At 38.9% G+C, this 21,223-nt stretch overlaps 1 protein-coding gene across 3 annotated transcripts in view; it reads left to right on the top strand.

Moving 5' to 3' along the window:
- The first annotated feature begins 2,400 nt into the window (after window positions 1-2,400).
- The window catches only part of CPSF6 (cleavage and polyadenylation specific factor 6), a 35,076-nt gene continuing 16,253 nt past the window's right edge, over window positions 2,401-21,223 (top strand). For 2 of the 3 annotated variants that reach the window (XM_025401521.1, XM_025401522.1), the window contains exons 1-6: window positions 2,401-2,575; window positions 13,623-13,832; window positions 15,828-15,931; window positions 19,458-19,603; window positions 20,495-20,668; window positions 20,798-20,908. In XM_025401521.1, coding sequence (XP_025257306.1) covers window positions 2,516-2,575; window positions 13,623-13,832; window positions 15,828-15,931; window positions 19,458-19,603; window positions 20,495-20,668; window positions 20,798-20,908 — 805 coding nt within the window. In that variant the 5' untranslated portion in view covers window positions 2,401-2,515. The remainder of the gene's footprint in view (window positions 2,576-13,622; window positions 13,833-15,827; window positions 15,932-19,457; window positions 19,604-20,494; window positions 20,669-20,797; window positions 20,909-21,223) is intronic. The other variant, XM_025401523.1, reaches the window with a different exon arrangement.

Raw genomic sequence — 21,223 nt, forward strand, 5'->3', positions numbered from 1 at the left:
ATTCAAGAGGTTCAGTGAATCCTGAGCATCACAAATAACAAGAAATACACTTCCAAGCACACATGGTAAGAGAACAGAAAACTAAAGTCTAAGAGAAAAATGTTAACAACCAGAAAAAATAGGACCAATTAACTCCAAAGAGGCAATAGTCAATTGACAGCTGACTTTTTACAGACAACAATAGAAGTCAGAGCCTTGAAATAATATTTTTTTTTTTTTTTTTTTTGAGACAGGGTCTCACTCTGTCACGCAGGCTGGAATGCAGTGGTACAATTATGGCTCACTGCAGCCTCAACCTCCCAGGCTCAAGTGATCCTTCCAACTCAGCCTCCCGAGTAGTTGGGACTACATGTGCACACCATTATGCCTGGCTAATTTTTTTATTTTTTTGTAGAGACAAGGTATCCCTATGTTGCCCAGGCTCGTCCCAAACTCATGGGCTCAAGCAATTTTCCCTCCATGGTGTCCCAAAGTTCTGAGATTACAGGCATGAGCCTCCATGCTGGCTGGAATGGTTTTTAATTGTATTGAAAGAAAATAAACTGCAATAGAAATCTTTGCATCTTCTCTGATTCTACTGCCTCCCTCTCTCACTTCTAAAGACCCTTGCAATTACTTTGAGCCTACTGGGCAATCAAGGTATCCCTATCTCTATCTCAAGATCCTTAACTTCATCATATCTGCAAAGGTAACATATTCACAGATTTCAGGGATAAGAATATGAACATCTATGGTGGGCCATCATTCTACCATACCACCAATCTAGAAAATGCTCTCATCTTTAAACTTCAGTGTCTCTTTTCTTCTATAACGCCCTATGAAAGAAAGTGAATCAGTATTTAAGTACTGATTCTTGGAACAGGACAGGGCACTTTGCATATTAACTCATATTAACTCATTTAAAGTATCACCAACCTTCAGCCTTGGTGAGGTAGATATTATTGCCTGGATTTTAAAGATTCTGAGATTGATTATGAGAGTTGAAAACTTGACTGAGGTCATTTAGCTGATAAAATGTCTGATTAGAAATGGGTACCCAGATCTGGTCTCCATGACTGCAACCAAGCTTTTTCCACCATACCAAGTGCAGATTGAGTCTTTTTTATGCAAAATGCTTGGGACTAGAAGTGTTTGGATTTTGGATTTTGGTGGATTTTGGAATATTTGTGTACACATAAGATATCTAGGGGATGGGACCCAAGTCTAAACGAAATTCATTTATGTTTCACATATACCTTATACACATAGCCTGAAGATTATGTCATACAATATTTTTAGTTATTTTGTGCATGAAACAAAGTTTTGATTGCATTTTGACTGCAACCTGGCACATAAGATCAGGTGTGGAATTTTTCACTTGCGGCATCATGTCAGTGCACAAAAAGTTTCAGATTTTGGAGCGTTTCAAATTGTTGGATTAGAGATGCCCAACCTTACAGATGTTGTTTGGGTTATTCTATGGATGATTTCTCGCCAGTTTCTCAGGAAACACGCTCTACTATAGTATATTTCTTAATGAGTGAAAAAGAAATAAAGAACGGAGGGGAAAGTTTCAAACTGGAGAGACATCCTTGAGTAAAGTATCGTGGCTGAATGTTCCTACCTTTATTGACCATGTGACCTGGTTAAATCACTTAGGTTCTATTAGGCTTCAGTCTTCTCCTCTGTAAAATGAGATGTTTGGACCTAAGGACACCTTTCCAGTTCCCTTCCCGCTGGGACATTCTAGGATTCTGAGAAAGAAGCCCCTGGCCTCAAGAGACCTCCACTCTTGGGTGTGCTCTAAGATGACTGCATTCATTTTAGAAGCATCTGAACTATGCCAGAGACAACCTACTGTAGATCTAAGGAAGAAAAAATGAAGGGCAATGAATGCGAGAGGAAGGGGAGAGGAAAGAAGCCCATGAAGATTAGAGATGGAAATGGCAACATAAACAGCGTGCAAATATAACCACTGACGGGTATCTAGCGTTTACATGCAAATAAAACTCTGCTTGTCTCTGAGGATGCAGAAACAACACATTGTTTTTGGTCTTAAGCCGCTCACAGAATGCCCGGGGGTTACACTTTGTATTTAACCATGAACATATAACTTCCACCTTTAGAAGTCCTGCATGTGTGAAAGGTAAGAAAAACGGATAAATGAAAATATTAACAAAACGTTTGAGTATGGCAGAGGCCACGTGAAAAGACGGTGTGTGGAAACAGGTGGGACCCACTGGTAAGCTGGATGCGCGAGTAGGACAAAGAAATTGCCCCCAACTCCCGGGCCTCATCCAGACACAAAAGAAACGCCCTCTGCCCTTAGAGGAGCAGCCTTTCCTCAGCCAGCCAAGCGGCTGGGTTGCACAGTCCCCGCCCCCGGCCGGCCCCTGTCGCTCCCGCCTCCATCCCTCGGGCCTCGGAAGTGACGCAAGCGCCCCCCACCGCCGCTAGATCCGCTGCTGCTGCCGCGGCGGGCGGACCTGCAGGAGGAGGCGGCGGCGGTGGCGGTGGCGGCCGAGGCTGAGGGAAGATGGCGGACGGCGTGGACCACATCGACATTTACGCGGATGTGGGCGAAGAGTTCAACCAGGTACGTGAGAGCCCGGGTCCCCGTCGCCGACGCGGGCGGCGCTGCGGCTGGGACGCTGACCCGGGGCCCGCTGCGGCCGCGAGCCGAAGCGACTGCAGACTATGCGCCCTTGCCGCCTCTGGGCCGCGCCGCCGACCCCCGGCGTGGCGGCCCCCCCGCCCCGCCCTTCGTTCTACCGCGTCGTTTCACGGGCCGCGGGCGCGGCGACCCGTCGCGGGGCCCGGAGCGCGGATGCGGGCCGCTGTGCAGCTGCCGCCGGCTCCTCCCTCGCCGGCGCTGCCTCGCTCCCTATTGTTGGCGGCACCCGGCTGGCGCTTCCCGCCGCGCTAGGCCCGGGCGGTGGGGCCGCGTGTAAGCGGCGGAGAGAACTGGCCGCCGCCGCGCCCCTTCCCCCGTCGCCGGCCGGAGGAGGAAGCCCCGGCAGGGCGCGCGCCCGCCGCCGCCGCCCCTTCCCCGCCGCTGCCGCTCGGGCTCAGATTCCTCCCATTGCTCCATTTTGTCTCCCTGCCCGCGCACTATCGCCTCATGGAAGGCCGCATTCACAGCCCTTTGTATCCCGCGCGCCCAGTCCCTGGGGCTCTCCTCGGGTTTGCGACAGGTTTCGGCGTGGCGCCTTCCTCCTCCCTTCACACTTTCTGAAGGCGGCTGAGGTGCAGGCTTGTTTGCAACAAGTCATTTGACTTTTGGAGCCACAGATAAAAGTCGGTGCGCTGGTCCTGCCTTGTTAATCCAGGGCTTGCAGTGCCTTTGAAGCCCAGTCGTTTTTGGCCTTTGTTATGAAAATACCTGTGAAGATGGGTGGCCGGGGACCAAAAGGAAGATTGGAAGCGCGATGTTTGGATGGAACAAAAAGATGTTAGCTCACCCACAGGTCTCATAGTGATTAAAACGAAAGAACGTTCACCCCAAATCCTATGATGTGGTTTAAAAATAGAGTTGTAGATAAGACCCTGTTTTCGAAAACAAAGTGTTAAATCCCCCGGCCCTGCATTACCTTTTGAAAGGTTGAGCGAAAGTGAGAATGCAAGGTTTTCCTGAACGACGTTGCTTAGAGGTAACGCGGAGCTGTGATGTCTGATAATGGGCATCCTTGCAAAAGATGTCGTTTGTTGCTAGAGTAGTGACGTTTAAGGTTTGAACCTGCTGGTCGTATCTTTACTGCATTTTATGTAGTAACACATTTAAAACAAATTGTGCCTAACTGCCGTGTTCCTAAAAGCTTTATTTTTTTTGTATTTCCCAGGTCCTTATGAGAAGCTTAATAAAATAATACTGGCTTAATGTGTTTTTTCCCCCTCCATTAACCGTCATATTCGTGACTAGTTGCTCAGGCTTTTTAAAAACAAGGAAACTCAAGAGCTCTTTACTGTTTTATTTTTCAGGAATGACTTTGTTCTGGTTTAAATATTAGAAAACAGAAAACTACTAGTTGGCTTTAAATGTTTGCTACTCCGTTGAAGACTGGATTTGTTTAAATGTAATATATTGTAATCAAAGGTTAAGTTTTTAAATTTTTGTGTTTTTAAAATTGTGCTTGTTTTAAATAATAATGTTTGAATTGTGTCAGTTACAAATCAGATACATTCCTCGAGTGCAACACAGATTCTAACGCTTATAAGACCTCTAGGAAATTTTTTTCTTTTTATTTATCAAGTGAATGTAACAGTGCGTTTAGAAGAGGGCCGTAACTGCAAGGAACAACGATTAAGTGTTCAAGGCTGCCCTTGTTAGCTTTTCTTACAAGAGAATACTTTGCTTCACCTTTCTATGCACAATAAAAGAAGAATTGGGACACAATTTTAGAAGTTAAACTTTTTTCAGTACCTCTTAATGAAATATGTTTGGGCTTTTGCATTCTTAATTTGAGAGGGACATCTCCCTTTTCCGGATAGCTGGGTGGATTGTTATCCCTGTGCAGTAGCAAGTGCTGACTGGGCGGGAGGTAAGAAGAGATTAGTTTTGTGGACCCAATGAGGGACTCCTTTTAAATGTAACTTTTCAACGATTTGTATAAGGTACGTACCACATATCTAATACAGTTGTATAATTTTGCCAGTAAGATCTTTATATGTTTGAATAGATTGATGGCGAGGATACATAGAGGCATTGTTTTTGCTACTTTGCATATCGTTGGCCAATCAATGATTGATTGATTTGTATATCTTTTTGCAGTACCACTGCTTGCTGTGGTAGTTCCTGTACCAAAAAAAAAAAAAAAAGTCACAAAAGGATAGTTGGTTATTTTCAGAGCTTATCCTGCTTTTAAAAATGTTACTGTCATTGAAATGTTTTTCCAAAATTTTGCCACCATTAGAGGCAACCACAAAATAATTTACAACTGATTTAATCTTTACTAGCTGGTGACCTTATTTCTACTAGTTGCTATAATAGACTTGACCTCTTGTTTTATTGTTGAGTAAAATACTTGCCTAAGTATTAGCCAGTTTTGACTTATTTTGGCTTCAAAACTGTTGTAAACATTAAAAAAAAAAACTTTGTTTTCCAGTGTAAACTGCAGTTCTAATTGGATTTGTGTACTTTGAAATTCGGCATAGTCTTAATTTCCATTTTCTACTATTTTTTTGTCTGTATCCTGCTGAGTCTCATATTTTAAATGTCATACTTTTATGAAGCTTGTTTGTATTTTGGTAAGGCACAGTATTATTTCAAAACGTGATTTGCATCTATTGAAGTAGAAAAAAGTGAGGCATTCAACAGTCTTAGCAGAAACTAATTTGTTTGGGGATAGATTGAGAATAATAATTTAGTGAAGCTCTAATAGAGTTCTTTTCTTCACCAGGTGAACTTAAGAATGGAGAATGAAGGGGGAGGAGGCACAAGGGACTGACTAATCCTTATGGGTTCTCTTTAATTCTTAGAGGTCTTTGGATGTCACCAAGTTGAGAACAGTTGGAAGGGCAATTTGAACGTCTTCCAAACCTCCATATTACTTGAAGTTGAGAAGAAAGTGATTCTGTCTCACACTCAATAGTGTGTCAGTTCAGTTTAAACTGGGATTTATACTCAAGTGTAGTAATTACTAGCCCAATATTTAGTAATTGTAGATTTTAAAATTCTGGCCAAAACTAAATAATTTAAAAGTTGAATTGTTTAGGACGAGTGTGGTGGCTCATGCCTGTAATCCCAGCACTTTGGGAGGCCGAGGTGGGCAGATCACTTGAGGTCGGGAGTTCCAGACCAGCCTGACCAACATGGTGAAACCCCATCTCTATTAAAAATACAAAAATTGGCCGGGCATGGTGGTGCCTGCCTGTAATCCCAGCTAATCAGGAAGCTGAGCAGGAGAATCGCTTGAACCTGGGAGGCAGAGGTTGCAGTGAGCTGAGATCAGGCCACTGCACTCCAGCCTAGATGACAGAGCGAGACCCTGTCTCAAAAAAAAAATGTTGAAAATACATTTCTTGAGTGTCTGTTATGTGCCAGCAACAAGGGATACAAAGTTTAGGTAGTCTCTACCCTTAGAGTACACTGTAGGGGAGCTGAGAGATACCTACATACAGTAGTCCACATGTATCCACAGTTCCACTTTCTGTGGTTGCAGTTACTCGTGGTTCTGAGGGCTGAAAATATTACATACAGTAAGGTACTTTGAGAGATACTATATTTAGGTAACTTTTATTACAGTAAACTTATACAATCGTGTCGCTTCATGATGGCGATATGTTCTGAGAAGTCTATCTTAGGTGCTTTCATCATATGTGATCATAGAGTGCTTTTGCATTTCAAACCTAGAAGGTACAGCCTGCTACATATGTTGGCTATATGGTGTAGCCTGTTGCTCCTAGGCTACAAACTTGTACAACATATTACTGTACTGAACACTGTAGGCAGTTGTAACACAGTGGTAAGTATTTGTGTATCTAATATATCTAAACATAGAAAAGGTAAGTGAAAATCTTGGTATAAAAGATAAAAAGTGGCACACTTGTATAGGGCACTCATCATGAACCTGCATGACTGGAAGTTGCCCTGGGAGGGCCAGCAGGTGAGTGGTGGGTGAATGTGAAGATCTGGGACGTTACTGTACGCTGCTGTAGACTTCATAAACACTGTACAGTACACTCAGGCTACACTAAATTTATTTAAACTTTTTTCTTCAATGATACATTAACCTTAGCTTACTGTAGTGTTTTCACTTGATTGATTGGTTGATTATTTTCTCACTGTCATCTAGGCTGGAGTGCAGTGGTGCAATTGTGGCTTGCTGCAGCCCTTATCTCCCAGGCTCAAGCAGTCCTCCTGTCTCAGCCTCCAGAGCAGCTGAGACTGCAGGCGTGTGCCACCATGCCTGGCTAATTTTTATTTTTTTATAGGGATGAGGTCTCACCATGTGGTCCCAGCTAGTCTGCAACTCCTGGGTGCAAGCTGTCTTCCTGCTTTGAACTACAAAAGTGTTGGGATTACAGGCGTGAGCCACTGTGACTGGCCCATTTTTACTTTATATACTTCTTGGACTCTTCAATAATAACAGTTTAAAACACAAACACATTGTATAACTATATAAAATATTTTCTTTATAGCCTTATTCTATAAACTTTTTTCTTTTTTGTTTTGTTTTGAGATGGAGTCTCGCTCTGTCACCCAGGTTGAAGTGCGGTAGCGCAATCTTGGCTCACCGCAACCTCTGCCTCCTGGGTTCAAGCACTTCTCCTGCCTCAGCCTCCCGAGTAGCTGGGATAACAGGCACTCACCACCATACCTGCCTAACTACCATATTTTTAGTAGAGATGAGGTTTCACCGTGTTGGCCAGGCTGGTCTCGAACTCCTGACCTCAAGTGATGCTCTTGCCTTGGCTTCCCAAACTGCTGAGATTACAGGTGTGAGGCACCACACCTGGCCTAAACTTTTTTCTATTACATTTAAAAAAAAAAAAAACTTTTAAAATTAATTTTATTTTAGAAGAGACAAGGTCTTAGTGTGTTGCACAGGTCTCAAACTCTTGGCCTCAAGTGATCCTCTTGCCTCAGCCTCCCAAAGGAGGCTGGAATTACAGTCATGAACGACCACACCTGGCCTTTTTTATTTTTATTTTTTAACTTTTGTTAAAAACTGAAGACACACACACACATTAGCCTAGGCCTGCCCAGGGTCAGGAATATGAATATCCCTGTCTTCCACCTTTGCATCTTGTCCCACTGGAAAGGTCTTCAGGGGCAGTAAGAAGCATGGGCTCTCCTCCCAGGAAAACAATGCCTTCTGTAATACCTCTTGAAGGACCTGCCTGAGGCTGTTTTACAGTTAACTTTTTACAGTAGAAAGGGTACACTCTAACATAATGATAAAAAGTATGGTATAATTGGCCTTGGTGTGGTGGTTCACACCTGTAATCCCAGTGCTTTGGGAGGCTGAGGTGGCAGATCACTTGAGGCCAGGAGGTCGAGACCAGCCCGGCCAACATGTCGAAACCCCATCTCTATTTTAAAAAAAAAAAAGGTAAAAACAAAAAAGTATACTATATATAAACCAGTAACACAGTCGCTTGTTGTCACGTATCATGTACTGTACATAATTGCATGTGCTATTCTTTTATATGACTGGGAGCATAGTAGGTTTGTTTACACCAGCATTACCAGCCCAAACGTGTGAGTAATGCATTGGGCTAAGATCACTAAACAATAGTAATTTTTCAGTTCCATTCTAATCTGACCACCTGGACCAAAAACCTCGTCATGCATGACTATAATTGTTCTCTTTTATTAGTTATTTTTTACAGTGGCTACTTTATAAATTAAACTTTATCATAGGTATGTATAAGGAAAAACATAGTATGTGGGGTTCCTTGCTTTCCTTGGCTTTAGGCATCCACTGGGGGTCTTGGAACATATCCCACTCAGATGAGAGGGGACTACTGTAATTATAGCACACTGACAGGTCCTATATTGTAGTTACCATTCCTTTATGTTTAATCTATAGAGTTTTGTTGATCTGGAGAGGAAAGTCAAAGAAATTCTGTGAACTTTACACTGCATTCATTGAAGTAGTGTATTTTGTTGCTTGTTTGGGAGTCAAAAACTCTTAATGTGGGATTTAGTTTCTGGCCTGTCAGGCAGTTAGTCGCTGAGCACAAATTTAGTAATCTGACCACCCAACTTTAAAATGGAAGTGTAGGCCAGATGTGGTGGCTCATGCCTATAATTCCAGCAGTTTGGGAGACTGAAGTAGGTGGATCACTTGAGGTCAGGAGTTTGAAACCTGCCTGGCCAACATGGTAAAACCCCTGTCTCTACTAAAAATACAAAATTTAGCCGGACGTGGTGGTGCACACCGGTAATTCCAGCTACTTCAGAGGCTGAGGCAGGAGAATTGCGTGAACCTGGAAGGCAGAGTCTCCAGTGAGCTGACATCAGGCCATTGTACTCCAGCCTGAGTAACAGAGCAAGACTTTGTCATACACAGAAATAATTACTTTTTTAAAAATGTAGGTGTATAGAGGTGGTAGTTGAAACAAAAAATTCACTTAGGAGTTACGGACCTGGACATCCGATAAGTCAGTTTTTATGTCATGAATCATTTTGCTTCACATTCAGTCATTATGTATGTATTCTAGCCAATTGTTTAGCCAGTTAATGAAATAAGTTTCTTGGACAAATATCAGAGAAATGTCATTTATGATTTGTTTATGTTTACTAGGAAACCATCTGAAATAAAGCTGTCAGGTTGAGAATGAGCTAGTTAGAATTGATTCAGAAAAATGGATAGGAATGTTCAGGGAAGCTAGAACTCTTCTCTGTTTTGTTATTTATGGGTACAGTTAATTTAGTTGCCTATGAATTGTCCACTGTGGTTTATGTGGCATATTTTTAGTACCAAATTGGCTTCCTTACCATTAGTTAAGGAAGGGATTTTTACAGGGATTACTAGCCAATTTTAATGCCTACTCAGAACATAATTAGATAAAACCAGAAAATGATATATTTTCTTTAAAAATATATGCATTAGGTTATTTGCTATTGGATTTTGCATACTAGTGTTTCTTTTCCTAGGTACAGGATATATTTTGTAAATGCAAAATGTAACTTTCCCCCCTTCATATATTTCTTTAAATGGAAATAATTTAAAATAAGCTTTGAAACAAGTGGCCTTTGCTGTGTATTTACTGATAGTATCATGTAATGCACGAAATGTGTGTGTGTGTGTGTGTGTGTGTGTATATATTTGGGGAGGGGCGGGTAGAGATGGGATCTCCGTAAGTTGCCCAGGCTGGTCTTAGACTCCTGGACTCAAGGGATCCTCTTGCCTTGGCCTCCCAAAGTGGTGGGATTAACAGGCATGAACCACCATGCCTAGCCTCGAATGATGTTACTGTAATTTTAGAACCATCAAAAAAATGTCAGGCCTGTCAGGGAGAATGATGAATATTTTGACAGCTAGCAAGTTCATCCCAATAGTGGTATACAATATGTATCATGTATCTGTGATATTAAAATTGTAAGACGGGTAATTAGGGAAAAAAAATGTCTAAAAGTAACTTGTTGAAGGGAAGGAGTAGACAGGGATAATGAAAAGGTTGAGAAGCCTTACTTTAAGGGAACTAATAGGATTTTGGTCATTTTACCATCCATTTTCTCTGGCTTGGCAACAGATACTTGTATGTCATGTAGAACGTAATCTTATTTCGTAAAATGTTGAGAAAATACCTTGCCTTTAGAATGATTGTAGTGATTTAGAATGGTAGGAAGTGAAAAAGATTAGTGAGTTGTTTTTTTTTTTTTTTTTTAAACAAACCCTAAGAGCTGTTGTTTATTCCCATCTTTATGTAATGTAGCTAGCTAGCTACTATGAACAGCAGATAAGATTGGGCAGCATTTGGAATCAGAGATAACTAGAGGGATGATGATATTTTCTTGTTTTTGAATGTCATTAAAATTAAAAGTAATAATTGAAAAGACCCTTCATGTAATAAAAAATGATACTGTTAAATATTTCTTTAAAACTGGAAACCTTTTTTTTTAGTTTGTTCAGTAGGCTTGCAGAGCGCTATTTCTATATGACCTGTGATATACATTTTCCATAATTTCTCATGCAAACATCATGCATGTTTTCTCACTTTCTGAAGTAAGAACAAAGTTCAGTGTGTTCTGTATTTTTTTACTCTGGAGGATTGACGTGATATGAAGCTGATTAAAAGGAAGATTACTGATACTACATAAGAGTGTGCTTTGAGTTTCATTTTTAGTAATGGCAGCAAATGTATTCAGATTCATTATATTTTTTTCACAAAGTTTAAATGTATACCATTGGGGCTAAGTGTACAGGCTGTGGCCTTGGAACAGAGAAGCTAACTAGTCCACATGGACCCCGGCACCATGGTCTTAATTAGGATCATACTACAACCACTTGGAAGCAGTACAATTGCCAGACAAAATGGCTGATCCTAAATATTGGTAGAATCATATCAATATGGAAAATTGGTTTGTGTCAACATAGGAATTCATGGATGGACAAAAATAGTGATTGTGGTGTACCAGGTTAGTGTAGCTGCAATTATGCTTATAAATTTTTTGTCTACTTATGTAAACATTTTCACAGGTTTGTAGCTAATAGAAGAAAAATAATCTGTTCACCTATTTATGTAAGTGAAAGTGTAAATTTAAAAATACATTTAGTACTGCTGTTAATAACCCTTCCATTCTTTTTTACTTTCCCTCAGACCATATATTGTGATTATAGTTTCTGCTGAGGAGGATGGAAACTCAACTCCCTTTGAATAATATTAATAATTCTACTTGATGTACAGAATCGGATTTCAAGAGAGATTAAAGTGCCCAACACCCCTTGTGGGAAACTTTTTAGTATCTTAAGTGTATGGAACTACTGCTGCAGCCACATCGCCTGAAGCTTCAGCTACACTGAAACTTCATAACAAAACTTACCCTCTTTTTTCCTAGTTTCTGTGGTCATTGAAATTTGAGCATGTTACTTTAACAAAAACTCATTTCTTAAAGATGATTTTAGATTGCTGTACAAACAATAAAATTATGGCATTATTTGGTGACTTGTGGTCTTAGTTTCTGCCCTTTGTTAAATTTAGCTTTGTTCTCTGAGTTAACCTTGAGATCCCAGACCCCTTGTTAAATAAGTCTTTTAGATATTCTACCTCATAACAAGTAAAATTGGTATGTAAAGATCCTGTAACTAGTAAATTGGATAAGTCTTTAATTACGTAGATTACCTGATGATTACTTGAGGTCCCTTTATGTATATAAATGATATTTCCCCTTCTAGGCTTTTTTCTTTTTCTTTTAAAAAGATCTTATTCTGGCTGTCTTTTAAATAACAAAACAGTAGCCCGGGCCCATGATAATATCTTGTTGCCCTGTTTACCATCATATAACAAATGCTTTTCTCTGGGTCATTCTCTATCCATTTAGGGACTGTTTTGGCTCATGGTACCTAAAACCATTAGCTCCTCCATATGTGCCATTTGTATATTTCTGTAGTAAATTGTATTAATGGGAGAATCTGTAAGTTATATCTGAACTTTTAAGTTGTCTTGTAATTGTCTTTTTCCTTATGTCAAATGTTCTACGTCATAAGAATAAAATGGTTCACACCAATACAGGTACTTAGTTGTGGAAAGGGAGAGTAGAAGATAAAAATGGAAATTTTCCTGTGCTACAGGCTCAGTCAAGCTTATGGTCTAGTAATGGTTATCAAAGGCAATTAAATAGTGTTGAGTATTCTGCTTTTACCTACATTTCGTTTTTCATGTACTTAGTCACAAATTGAACCCTCTTTTCTATTTTTTTCCTGCTCCTATGTCTGTTTCATTTTAGTTTTCCTTTTCCCTAATTATCATTTAGGCATGTGACACCCAGTAGCATTGCTTTGATTCGTTGGTGACAGTGCCAGGGCTTTACTCTTTGTTTTGTGGTCTGTTGCTTTTCTCTTGCTAATTTACTTGACTAGATAACTAAGAATTCAGGTAAGCATTAGCTCTTTCTTCACTGAGAATGATACAACTTGGAAGATAATTAATTTGGATAGTTCTACATGTATTTCATTTGTTATTTCTCTTTCCCTTGTTCATTATGATGTTTTGAATTATTTATGTGCCCATATTTCTTCTTTCCGATGCCTCAGCTCACTATGCTTTTTAAAAAAATATTAGTAGATTCCTCAAGGTTGGAAGACAAGATCTGAATACTATAGAACGTAATAACTATTTTTCTGTGATCAAATATTAAAGATATAATGGCTTTGGATTTGGGGGTGATTTTTCTAATGTCAGTTTTTAAAAAAACTTGTCTATTTGCATTTTTATGTGTTATTACTTAAGAGTATTTCCAAGGAAAGTTTCGTGTTGTTTGTCTCCATGTCTTTCTTTTTCCAAAAGAACTTATTTTTTATATTATAAGTATCAGTGGAAAAGTAGGATTCATTATATGGAAATTAACTTTAGGCTGGGTGCCGTGGCTCAAGCCTATAATCCCAGCACTTTGGGAGGCCAAGGCAGGAGGATTGTTTCAACTCAAGAGTTTGAGACTAGCCTGGGCATTGTAGCAAGACCTGGTCTCTACAAAAAATAAAAATAAAAAAGGAGATTCACTTTTTTATTTTTGAGATGAAGTCTCTCTCTGTCGCCCAGGCTGGAGTGCAGTGGCACCGTCTTGGCTCACTACAACCTCTGCCTCCCAGGTTCAAGCGATTCTCCTGCCTCAGCCTCCTGAGTACCTGGGATTACAGGCGTGAGCCATCATGCCTGGCTAATTTTTGTATTTTTACTAGAGACATGGCTTCACCATGTTGGCTAGGCTGGTCTCGAACTCCTGACCTCAAGTGATCCACCTGCCTTGGCCTCCCAAGTGTTGGGATTACAGGTATGAGCCACCATGCCCGGCAAGAAATTTACTTTTTAGGCCTGTTCAAGAATACATCTATTGCATAAAATGGAAAAAAATTGGTACTGAAATCCTTGACCTTTTTCTATCAGATTTTTAAAACAAAAAATTGAATTTGTGTTCAAATCTGTTTTAGTAGTATTTTGACTTTTGTATAATCTAGAACATTATTTCTGTATCTCAGGAAGCTGAATATGGTGGGCATGATCAGATAGATTTGTATGACGATGTCATATCTCCATCTGCAAATAATGGAGATGCCCCAGAAGACCGGGATTACATGGATACTCTCCCACCAACAGTTGGTGATGATGTCGGTAAAGGAGCGGCACCAAATGTTGTCTATACGTATACTGGAAAGAGGATTGCATTATATATTGGAAATCTAACATGGGTGAGTGAAGTTAATATATGAATTAAATTATTGGTAATTGATTTTGAACTGCTCTAGTAATTAATGTTTTTCTCCAGATTTTTATAAGTTTGAAGTTACTGTGTTTGTTTTTCTATACGTGTTTGCTTGTCCAGTGAGGAGAGAAATATAGATATCTTTGCAACATCATTAATTCCAATTCTTCTAGTTTTGAGTTTTGTGGTCGTTCAGCTTTTCTTGGTGGAGATACTAGTTAAATATAGTTAAATTAGTTTTGTCTTCAGTTACCTTTTTTATGCTACCACTTTACCTTGCTTCAGATAGCCTAATTTCACTAAAAATAATGCTCACATGGAGTCTCAAACCAGGATTCAAGTGTAAAAGGCAAGAGACATAGTGTCACTCCTGGTTTAAAAATAGTGTCCATTTAATTTGTATTACAAATTTGAGTTTTATTTCTGCTCTTAAATTTGAAATCTGATTTATAGAAGCACTGCTATATGTATTATATTTTAATTTGGGTTGTCATGAGACTAAGATTATTGATTTAGAGCTTCATTAAATGCACATATGTATATTTATATTTTTATTAACATTACATTTTAAATATCATTAAAATAGTCCTATAGAATTTTTGTATCTCTACTTAGTTATTATGTATACGTGAAAGTTAAAAACTTGTATATCCAAAAATCAGTAAAATTTGGCACCGTTGCATTTCCTTAATAACACTGTATTTTTTTTTTTTTTTTTTTTTTTTGAGACTGAGTCTGGCTCTGTCGCCCAGGCTGGAGTGCGGTGGCCGGATCTCAGCTCACTGCAAGCTCCGCCTCCCGGGTTCACGCCATTCTCCTGCCTCAGCCTCCCGAATAGCTGGGACCACAGGCGCCCGCCACTTCGCCCGGCTAGTTTTTTGTATTTTTTAGTAGAGACGGGGTTTCACCGTGTTAGCCAGGATGGTCTCGATCTCCTGACCTCGTGATCCGCCCGTCTCGGCCTCCCAAAGTGCTGGGATTACAGGCTTGAGCCACCGCGCCCGGCCAACACTGTATTTTTAACCTTTTTATTTACATTTCTTTTTTTGGTGGGGGAGACAGAATTTGCAAAACTATCACCCAGGCTGGAGGACAGTGGTGTAATCATAGCTCACTGAAGCCTCAAATTCTTGGACTCAAGTGATCCTCCTGTGTCAGCCTCTTAAGTAGCTAGGAACACAGGCATGTGTCACTACACCTGGCTAATTAAAAAAACAACAAAAACTTGCTATATTGCTTCAGGCTGGCCTCAAATTCCTGGCTTCAAGGTATCCTCCTAACCAAGCCTGTTAAAGTGCTGGCATTATGGTGTCCAGCCTATTCACATTTCTTTTAAAACTAATTTGTAACACATCTCCCACCACCCAGTCTGAGTATTCTATAGTATTGGAAACAGTAGCAGTGTAGTTATGTAAGTATGGTTGCTAAGTAAGTATTTGGATCTTAGCTCCACCATCTATTATTAGTTTTGTCACCTTGGGCAAACTCTAACTTCTATTGTATCGTGTGTAAAATGAGGATAATAATAGGGTTTATAGGGTTGTTATAAGAGTTAGTTAATACATAAAGTGTATGGTAAATATTAAATACATGTTAGTTTTTTCTTGTCTATGTTTTAATTCAAAAACAAGATGAAATTCAAAATATTTTCCTTTAATGGGAGGAAGTGAAATTGGTTTTATTCACAATTTAAAATCATAGCAATTTAAAGCTGTAAGGGACCAGCAACTCTTGAGAGTCAAATCCTATTGTAACCCCAAGGGTACTGTCTAGTTTCTGAAATATGTATCAGGGAATGAAGTTAGGTTCCCGGATGTTTTTTGTGCTGTTTAAAAATTGGAGCCTGACTGGCCGTAACTAGACTTAGATTTGCACTCAGCACTTATTTTGTATGTCCCAAATTTCCCCTTAAAAACTAAACTGGGATAATAAAAATCTTGGTTATATTTTAATGGTTAATAAGGGGAAAAATATCTTGCAGTGGACAACAGATGAAGACTTAACTGAAGCAGTTCATTCTTTGGGAGTAAATGATATTTTGGAGATAAAATTTTTTGAAAATCGGGCAAACGGCCAGTCAAAGGGGTAAGATTTTTTTCTTTCTTTTTGATTTAGTAGCTAGTGATACAGTTTTTAACAAGTTAACTTTCCTTTAAGTTAATGTTAATTACGCGTGCATACAACACATGATTGTTTACATTGGAAGGAGGTTCTTGAGCAGAGATTGATACTGTTCACTTTATGTACCCTATTACCTAGCACACTAAAACCAATAGAATGGAGATGTGGACAGATCTATTTTCTAATTTTCCCAAGTTTTCTCCATCTGTGGTTGAAATGGTTGTTGAAATCACAGTTTAGGAACCATTACTCTCCCTGTGATTAAGAGATGGGAGAAGATGGGCAGCTGAATACCGTGTGTTACATGAATGTTTTGCTGTATTTCACTAGTAAACTATACAAGTGAGATAGGATCAGAATGAGAACATTATAAAATATAGATATCCAAAAGTAAGAAAATAAAATGCCACTATCCTACCATCCATTGATATTTACTTTTAACATTTTAGTGAAGATTCTTTTGGGCTTTTTCCTAAAAATTAATTAATTAATTAATGGAATTATAATTCATGTGTTTATATGTTTGATATAAGGAATAAAAATAAATACACATCTCTAATGTCTAATTCTTTTGCATCATAGCTGGTATGCTACCATAATTTACCTCTTATTTTTGGTTATCGTGGTTGTTTCCACCTTTGCCTATTGTAAATAATGTTGCAGCAGACATCATTTTATATAAGTCTTGGTACAGATTTTGGATTTTCTTTTAAGGATAAATTGTTAGATGCAAAATGATAAAGAATGTGCTTATTTCATATATTGCTTAGTTACCTTAGAAGGTTATACCACGTTATACTAAACTGAGAATATTTTCAAAATGTATGCGGAGTCTGAACACTTCTCACTAACTTCACTTACACCACTTGGTCAAAGCCACTATCATCTCTCACTTAAACTTGGCAGTAGCTTTCTAACTGGAAGTATAGACTGCCCCCTACAGTCTATTCTCCACATTATAGAAGTTCTAAAAAAAAGATGACATTCTTTCTGCTCAGAATCTTCTCATGGCTTCCTGTCTGTCTCAGTCTTTACCATTGTCTACAAAGTACTTTGTGATCTGTTTTCCCACCACCTTTCTAACCCTATCCTACCACTGTCTTGCAGCCACATTAGTCTCTTTGCTGTTTGCCAGACCAATTCCTACCTAGAACCTTTAGCTGTTTTCTCTTCTTGGTTTACTTTTCCCCCTCAAATATCTACATGGCTTATTCTTTCACTTCATTCAGAACTCAAAATGTTCAAGAGTTTTCTTCCATGACCACCTTGTGCAAAGTAGCACCTTCCTATCCTGTTCCCTTTATTTCCACTCTGATATATTTTACTTGTTTGTTGTCTCTTCCAAGACTTTAAGCTTAATGAGAGCAGAGATTTTTTTGTTCGCTATTACATCTCCAGCTCTAGAATGGTACGTTGCTTATAAGAAGTGCTTAATAAATATTTGTTAAATTAATTTAGTTGTTTCTAAATGCTGTGACCCAAGATAATCCTGGTGCAAACAGCAGAACTTGTTGACTGGAATAAGAGGTATAGTTTACAAGATCATATTGAACATGAGAGGGAAAAGAGCTTAAGCTTCTTAAGCTACTAAGACCCTCCCTCCCTCAAATAATTTAGAATATCCTGTAACTGTACAAATTGGTAATCATTCTGATTATTTTAAATTTATTTTTCTTATTGAGGTATAATTCACATGTCATAAAATGCACCCTTTTAAAATGTACAATTCAGGATATTTATTATATTTATGAAGTTTGGCAAACATTACCACTGTCTCATTCCAGAAAATTTCATCACCCCAAGAAGAAACCTTGTACCCGATTAGCAGTCACTCCCATTTCCTATCTGCTGGTAACTGCTAATGTGCTCTGGATATGCCTGTTCTGGACATTTCATCTAAATGGAATCATAAAATATGTAGTCCTATGTGACTGGCTTTTTTCCTTAGCATAATGATTTTAAGGTTCATCCATGTTGAAGCATGCATCAGTATTTCTTTTTATGGCTGAATAATACTCCACTACACGGATATAGCACTTTCTTCTTTTAATCTATCAGTTGATGGACGTCTAGGTTAATTCCACCTTTGGCTATTAAGGAAAATGCCCCTGTGAATATTTGTGTACCCATTTTGCGTGAATGTGTTATTTTCAGTTCTGTTGGATGTGTACCTAGGAATGGAATTACTGGGTTATATGGTAACTCTGTGTTTAAACTTTTGAGGAATTACCAGATTATTTGCCAGAGCCATTGTGCCATTTTATTAATACGTGCTCATCAGCAATGTGCAAAGGTTTCAGTTTCTCCACATCTTTATTTATTTATTTATTTATTTATTGAGACAGAGTCTCACTCCATCGCCCAGGCTGGAAGTGCAGTGGCAGGATCTCGGCTCACTGCAACCTCTGCCTCCCAGGTTCAAGCAATTCTCATGTCTCAGCCTCCTGAGTAGCTGGGACTACAGGCGTGTGCCACCACGGCCGGCTAGTTTTTGTATTTTTAGTAGAGATGAGGTTTCACCATGTTGGTCAGGCTGGTCTTGAACTCCTGACCTCATGATCCGCCTGCCTTGGCGTCCCAAAGTGCTGGGATTACAGGCCAGCCACCACACCTGGCCTCTCCACATCTTTAATACTTGTTGTCTTTTTTATTTTTGCCATCTTAGTGGGAATGTGATGGTATCTGTGGTTTTGATTTGCACTTCCCCAATGGTTAATGGTATTGTACATCTTTTTATTGTAGCAAAAATTGGAAGCAACCCAAATGTCCGTGTACTGATGGATAGATTTCTTTTAATGTTGTATATTTATGATGGAAAATTATTCACCCATAAAAATAAATGAAATGGTGATGCATGCTGTAAAAATGGGTGAACCTTGAAAACATGCTAAAGAAAGCTGGTCATAAGGGACCTCCTATTGTATGATTCCATTTAGATGAAATGTCCAGGATAGACCAGTCCAGAGACAGAAATTAGGTTTAGTGGTTCCATAGGGTACAGGGATGGGAAGAAATGGAAGCGTTGGCTAATGGATATGGAGTTTCTTTTTGGGGTAATGAACATGTTTTAAAATTGATTGTGGTGGTGGTTTTAACACTGTGAAATACTAAAAACCACCAAATTATATATTTTGAATGACTGAATTCTATGGTATGTTATAGAATATGAACAAAAATGTGTACTCATATAGTTTTAAGAAATATTTTCAGTTTTTAAAATTATTTATTTATTTTTAGAGACAGGATCTTACTCTGTTGCCCAGGCTGGAGTGCAGTAGTGTGATTATAATGTGCTGTAGCCTCAAACTGCTGGGCTGAAGCAATCCTCCTGCCTCAGCCTTCTAAGCAGCCGGGATTACAGGCATGAGCCAGTGTGCCCAGCTGTTTTTTTTTTTTAATAAAAGCAGATTAAGACCTTTTTACAGAAGGATAACAGTAATAATATTCATCTCTTTTTACTTTGTATCCTCGCCCCTTAAACACCTTTTAGGTTTGCCCTTGTTGGTGTTGGATCTGAAGCGTCTTCAAAAAAGTTAATGGATCTGTTGCCTAAAAGAGAACTTCATGGTCAGAATCCTGTTGTAACTCCATGCAATAAACAGTTCCTGAGTCAATTTGAAATGCAGTCCAGGAAAAGTAAGCAGTCCTCAGAGGCTTTTATTAAAATATGTACATTTTAACCAGTGCATTTGTTAGGCGTTTTATACTAGAGAAGTCATCTTAATACTTGCTCACTAGAAACTCCCTTTCACAAAGTCCATGCTTTGAATTAGATTTAATCACTGGTTATGACTGTGGGCCTGTGTACTAGAAACCTACTCTTGTTCCATTTTTCTCCAGATATAACAGACCCAGTACTACACAACAATGTGCAAGTTCTGTAGCCCTGCCATTCTTGTCCTGTTATTTCCATCTTAGATACAGAAGGAAACTACATTCTAATTCTTAGATTAAAGGAAAACTATGTGGATATGTATTATGGTGGGGGAGAGATCACTGATAACCAGAAAGTGTTCATTGATTTTTCTGCTTGGCAACAAGACCTTTCACCACTTGGTAAACTGAATATAGAAAAGATTTGTCATTACACATTTAAGGATGTTATCATATAAAGAGATAAGATGGATGATTATGTAATTAACAGAAATTCAAGTGGTTCCTTTTCTTTTAATGTTTTAGCACTTAAGACTTAAGAAGAAGTATGTTACAAAATTTAAATGATGTAATACTGAAATTAAGATATCTATTGAAGAATTTCGGTCTTGGCTGCTGCAGAGTGCTGGTATTTTGAAAGTAACTCATGATTACTTATGGAAAATATATTTAAACCTGAAAAATTTGAGTCTTTAAAAGTACCCATATAGATGTGAATGTTTTTCCTAACCCATACTTCCTTATGTAGTTTGCATAGGCACAAGGCATTTGCAAGTTAATATGTTAGAAATAGAGTTGTTTTTAATAATAATGGTTGCATTTCAGAATACTATTTTTAATAATTGCTATTTATGAGTATTTGGATATTTGCAGCTACACAATCAGGACAAATGTCTGGGGAAGGTAAAGCTGGTCCTCCAGGAGGCAGTTCCCGTGCAGCATTTCCACAAGGTGGTAGAGGACGGGGCCGTTTTCCAGGGGCTGTTCCTGGTGGGGACAGATTTCCTGGGCCAGCAGGACCAGGAGGGCCACCCCCACCTTTTCCAGGTAAAACTTTTCTTAAATTACCATGTATAAAACATGTCTACCTAATACCTCTTTTCCTTTTCTCTCTTTTTCAAGTAATGCATTATTAATGTGACTTACTCTCCTTGTTATGCTATTTTTGGAATCCAGGAAATTTGATCAAGCATCTTGTTAAAGGAACTCGGCCTTTGTTCCTGGAAACTAGGATTCCATGGCATATGGGGCACAGCATAGAGGAAATACCCATTTTTGGCCTAAAAGGTCTTTATTTTTCTCCAAACTTGCTTGACTTATATATAGAATATTTACATCCGTCTTATTTTCTTACCTCTTAAAAAATCCTTTCAAGATCATTTTTCCTTGTTTCACTTTCTAGCTTGGCATCAGAGTAGAATATAAGGTGGGTGATTTCACTGTAAGAAGTGTGTGTACACTGAAAGATGGAAAATATCTCTAGGCATTGTAATCTTTTTTATTAAAGTTTTTGTTTCAGTAATTTTTCTTAAGCATAAATGGAGCTAGTTAAGTTTGTAAGGATATACTTCATTGTAGTTGGTAGTATAATATTTACCATAT

The sequence above is a fragment of the Theropithecus gelada genome, chromosome 11, assembly GCF_003255815.1.
Source record: "Theropithecus gelada isolate Dixy chromosome 11, Tgel_1.0, whole genome shotgun sequence".
Lineage (NCBI taxonomy): Eukaryota > Metazoa > Chordata > Mammalia > Primates > Cercopithecidae > Theropithecus > Theropithecus gelada.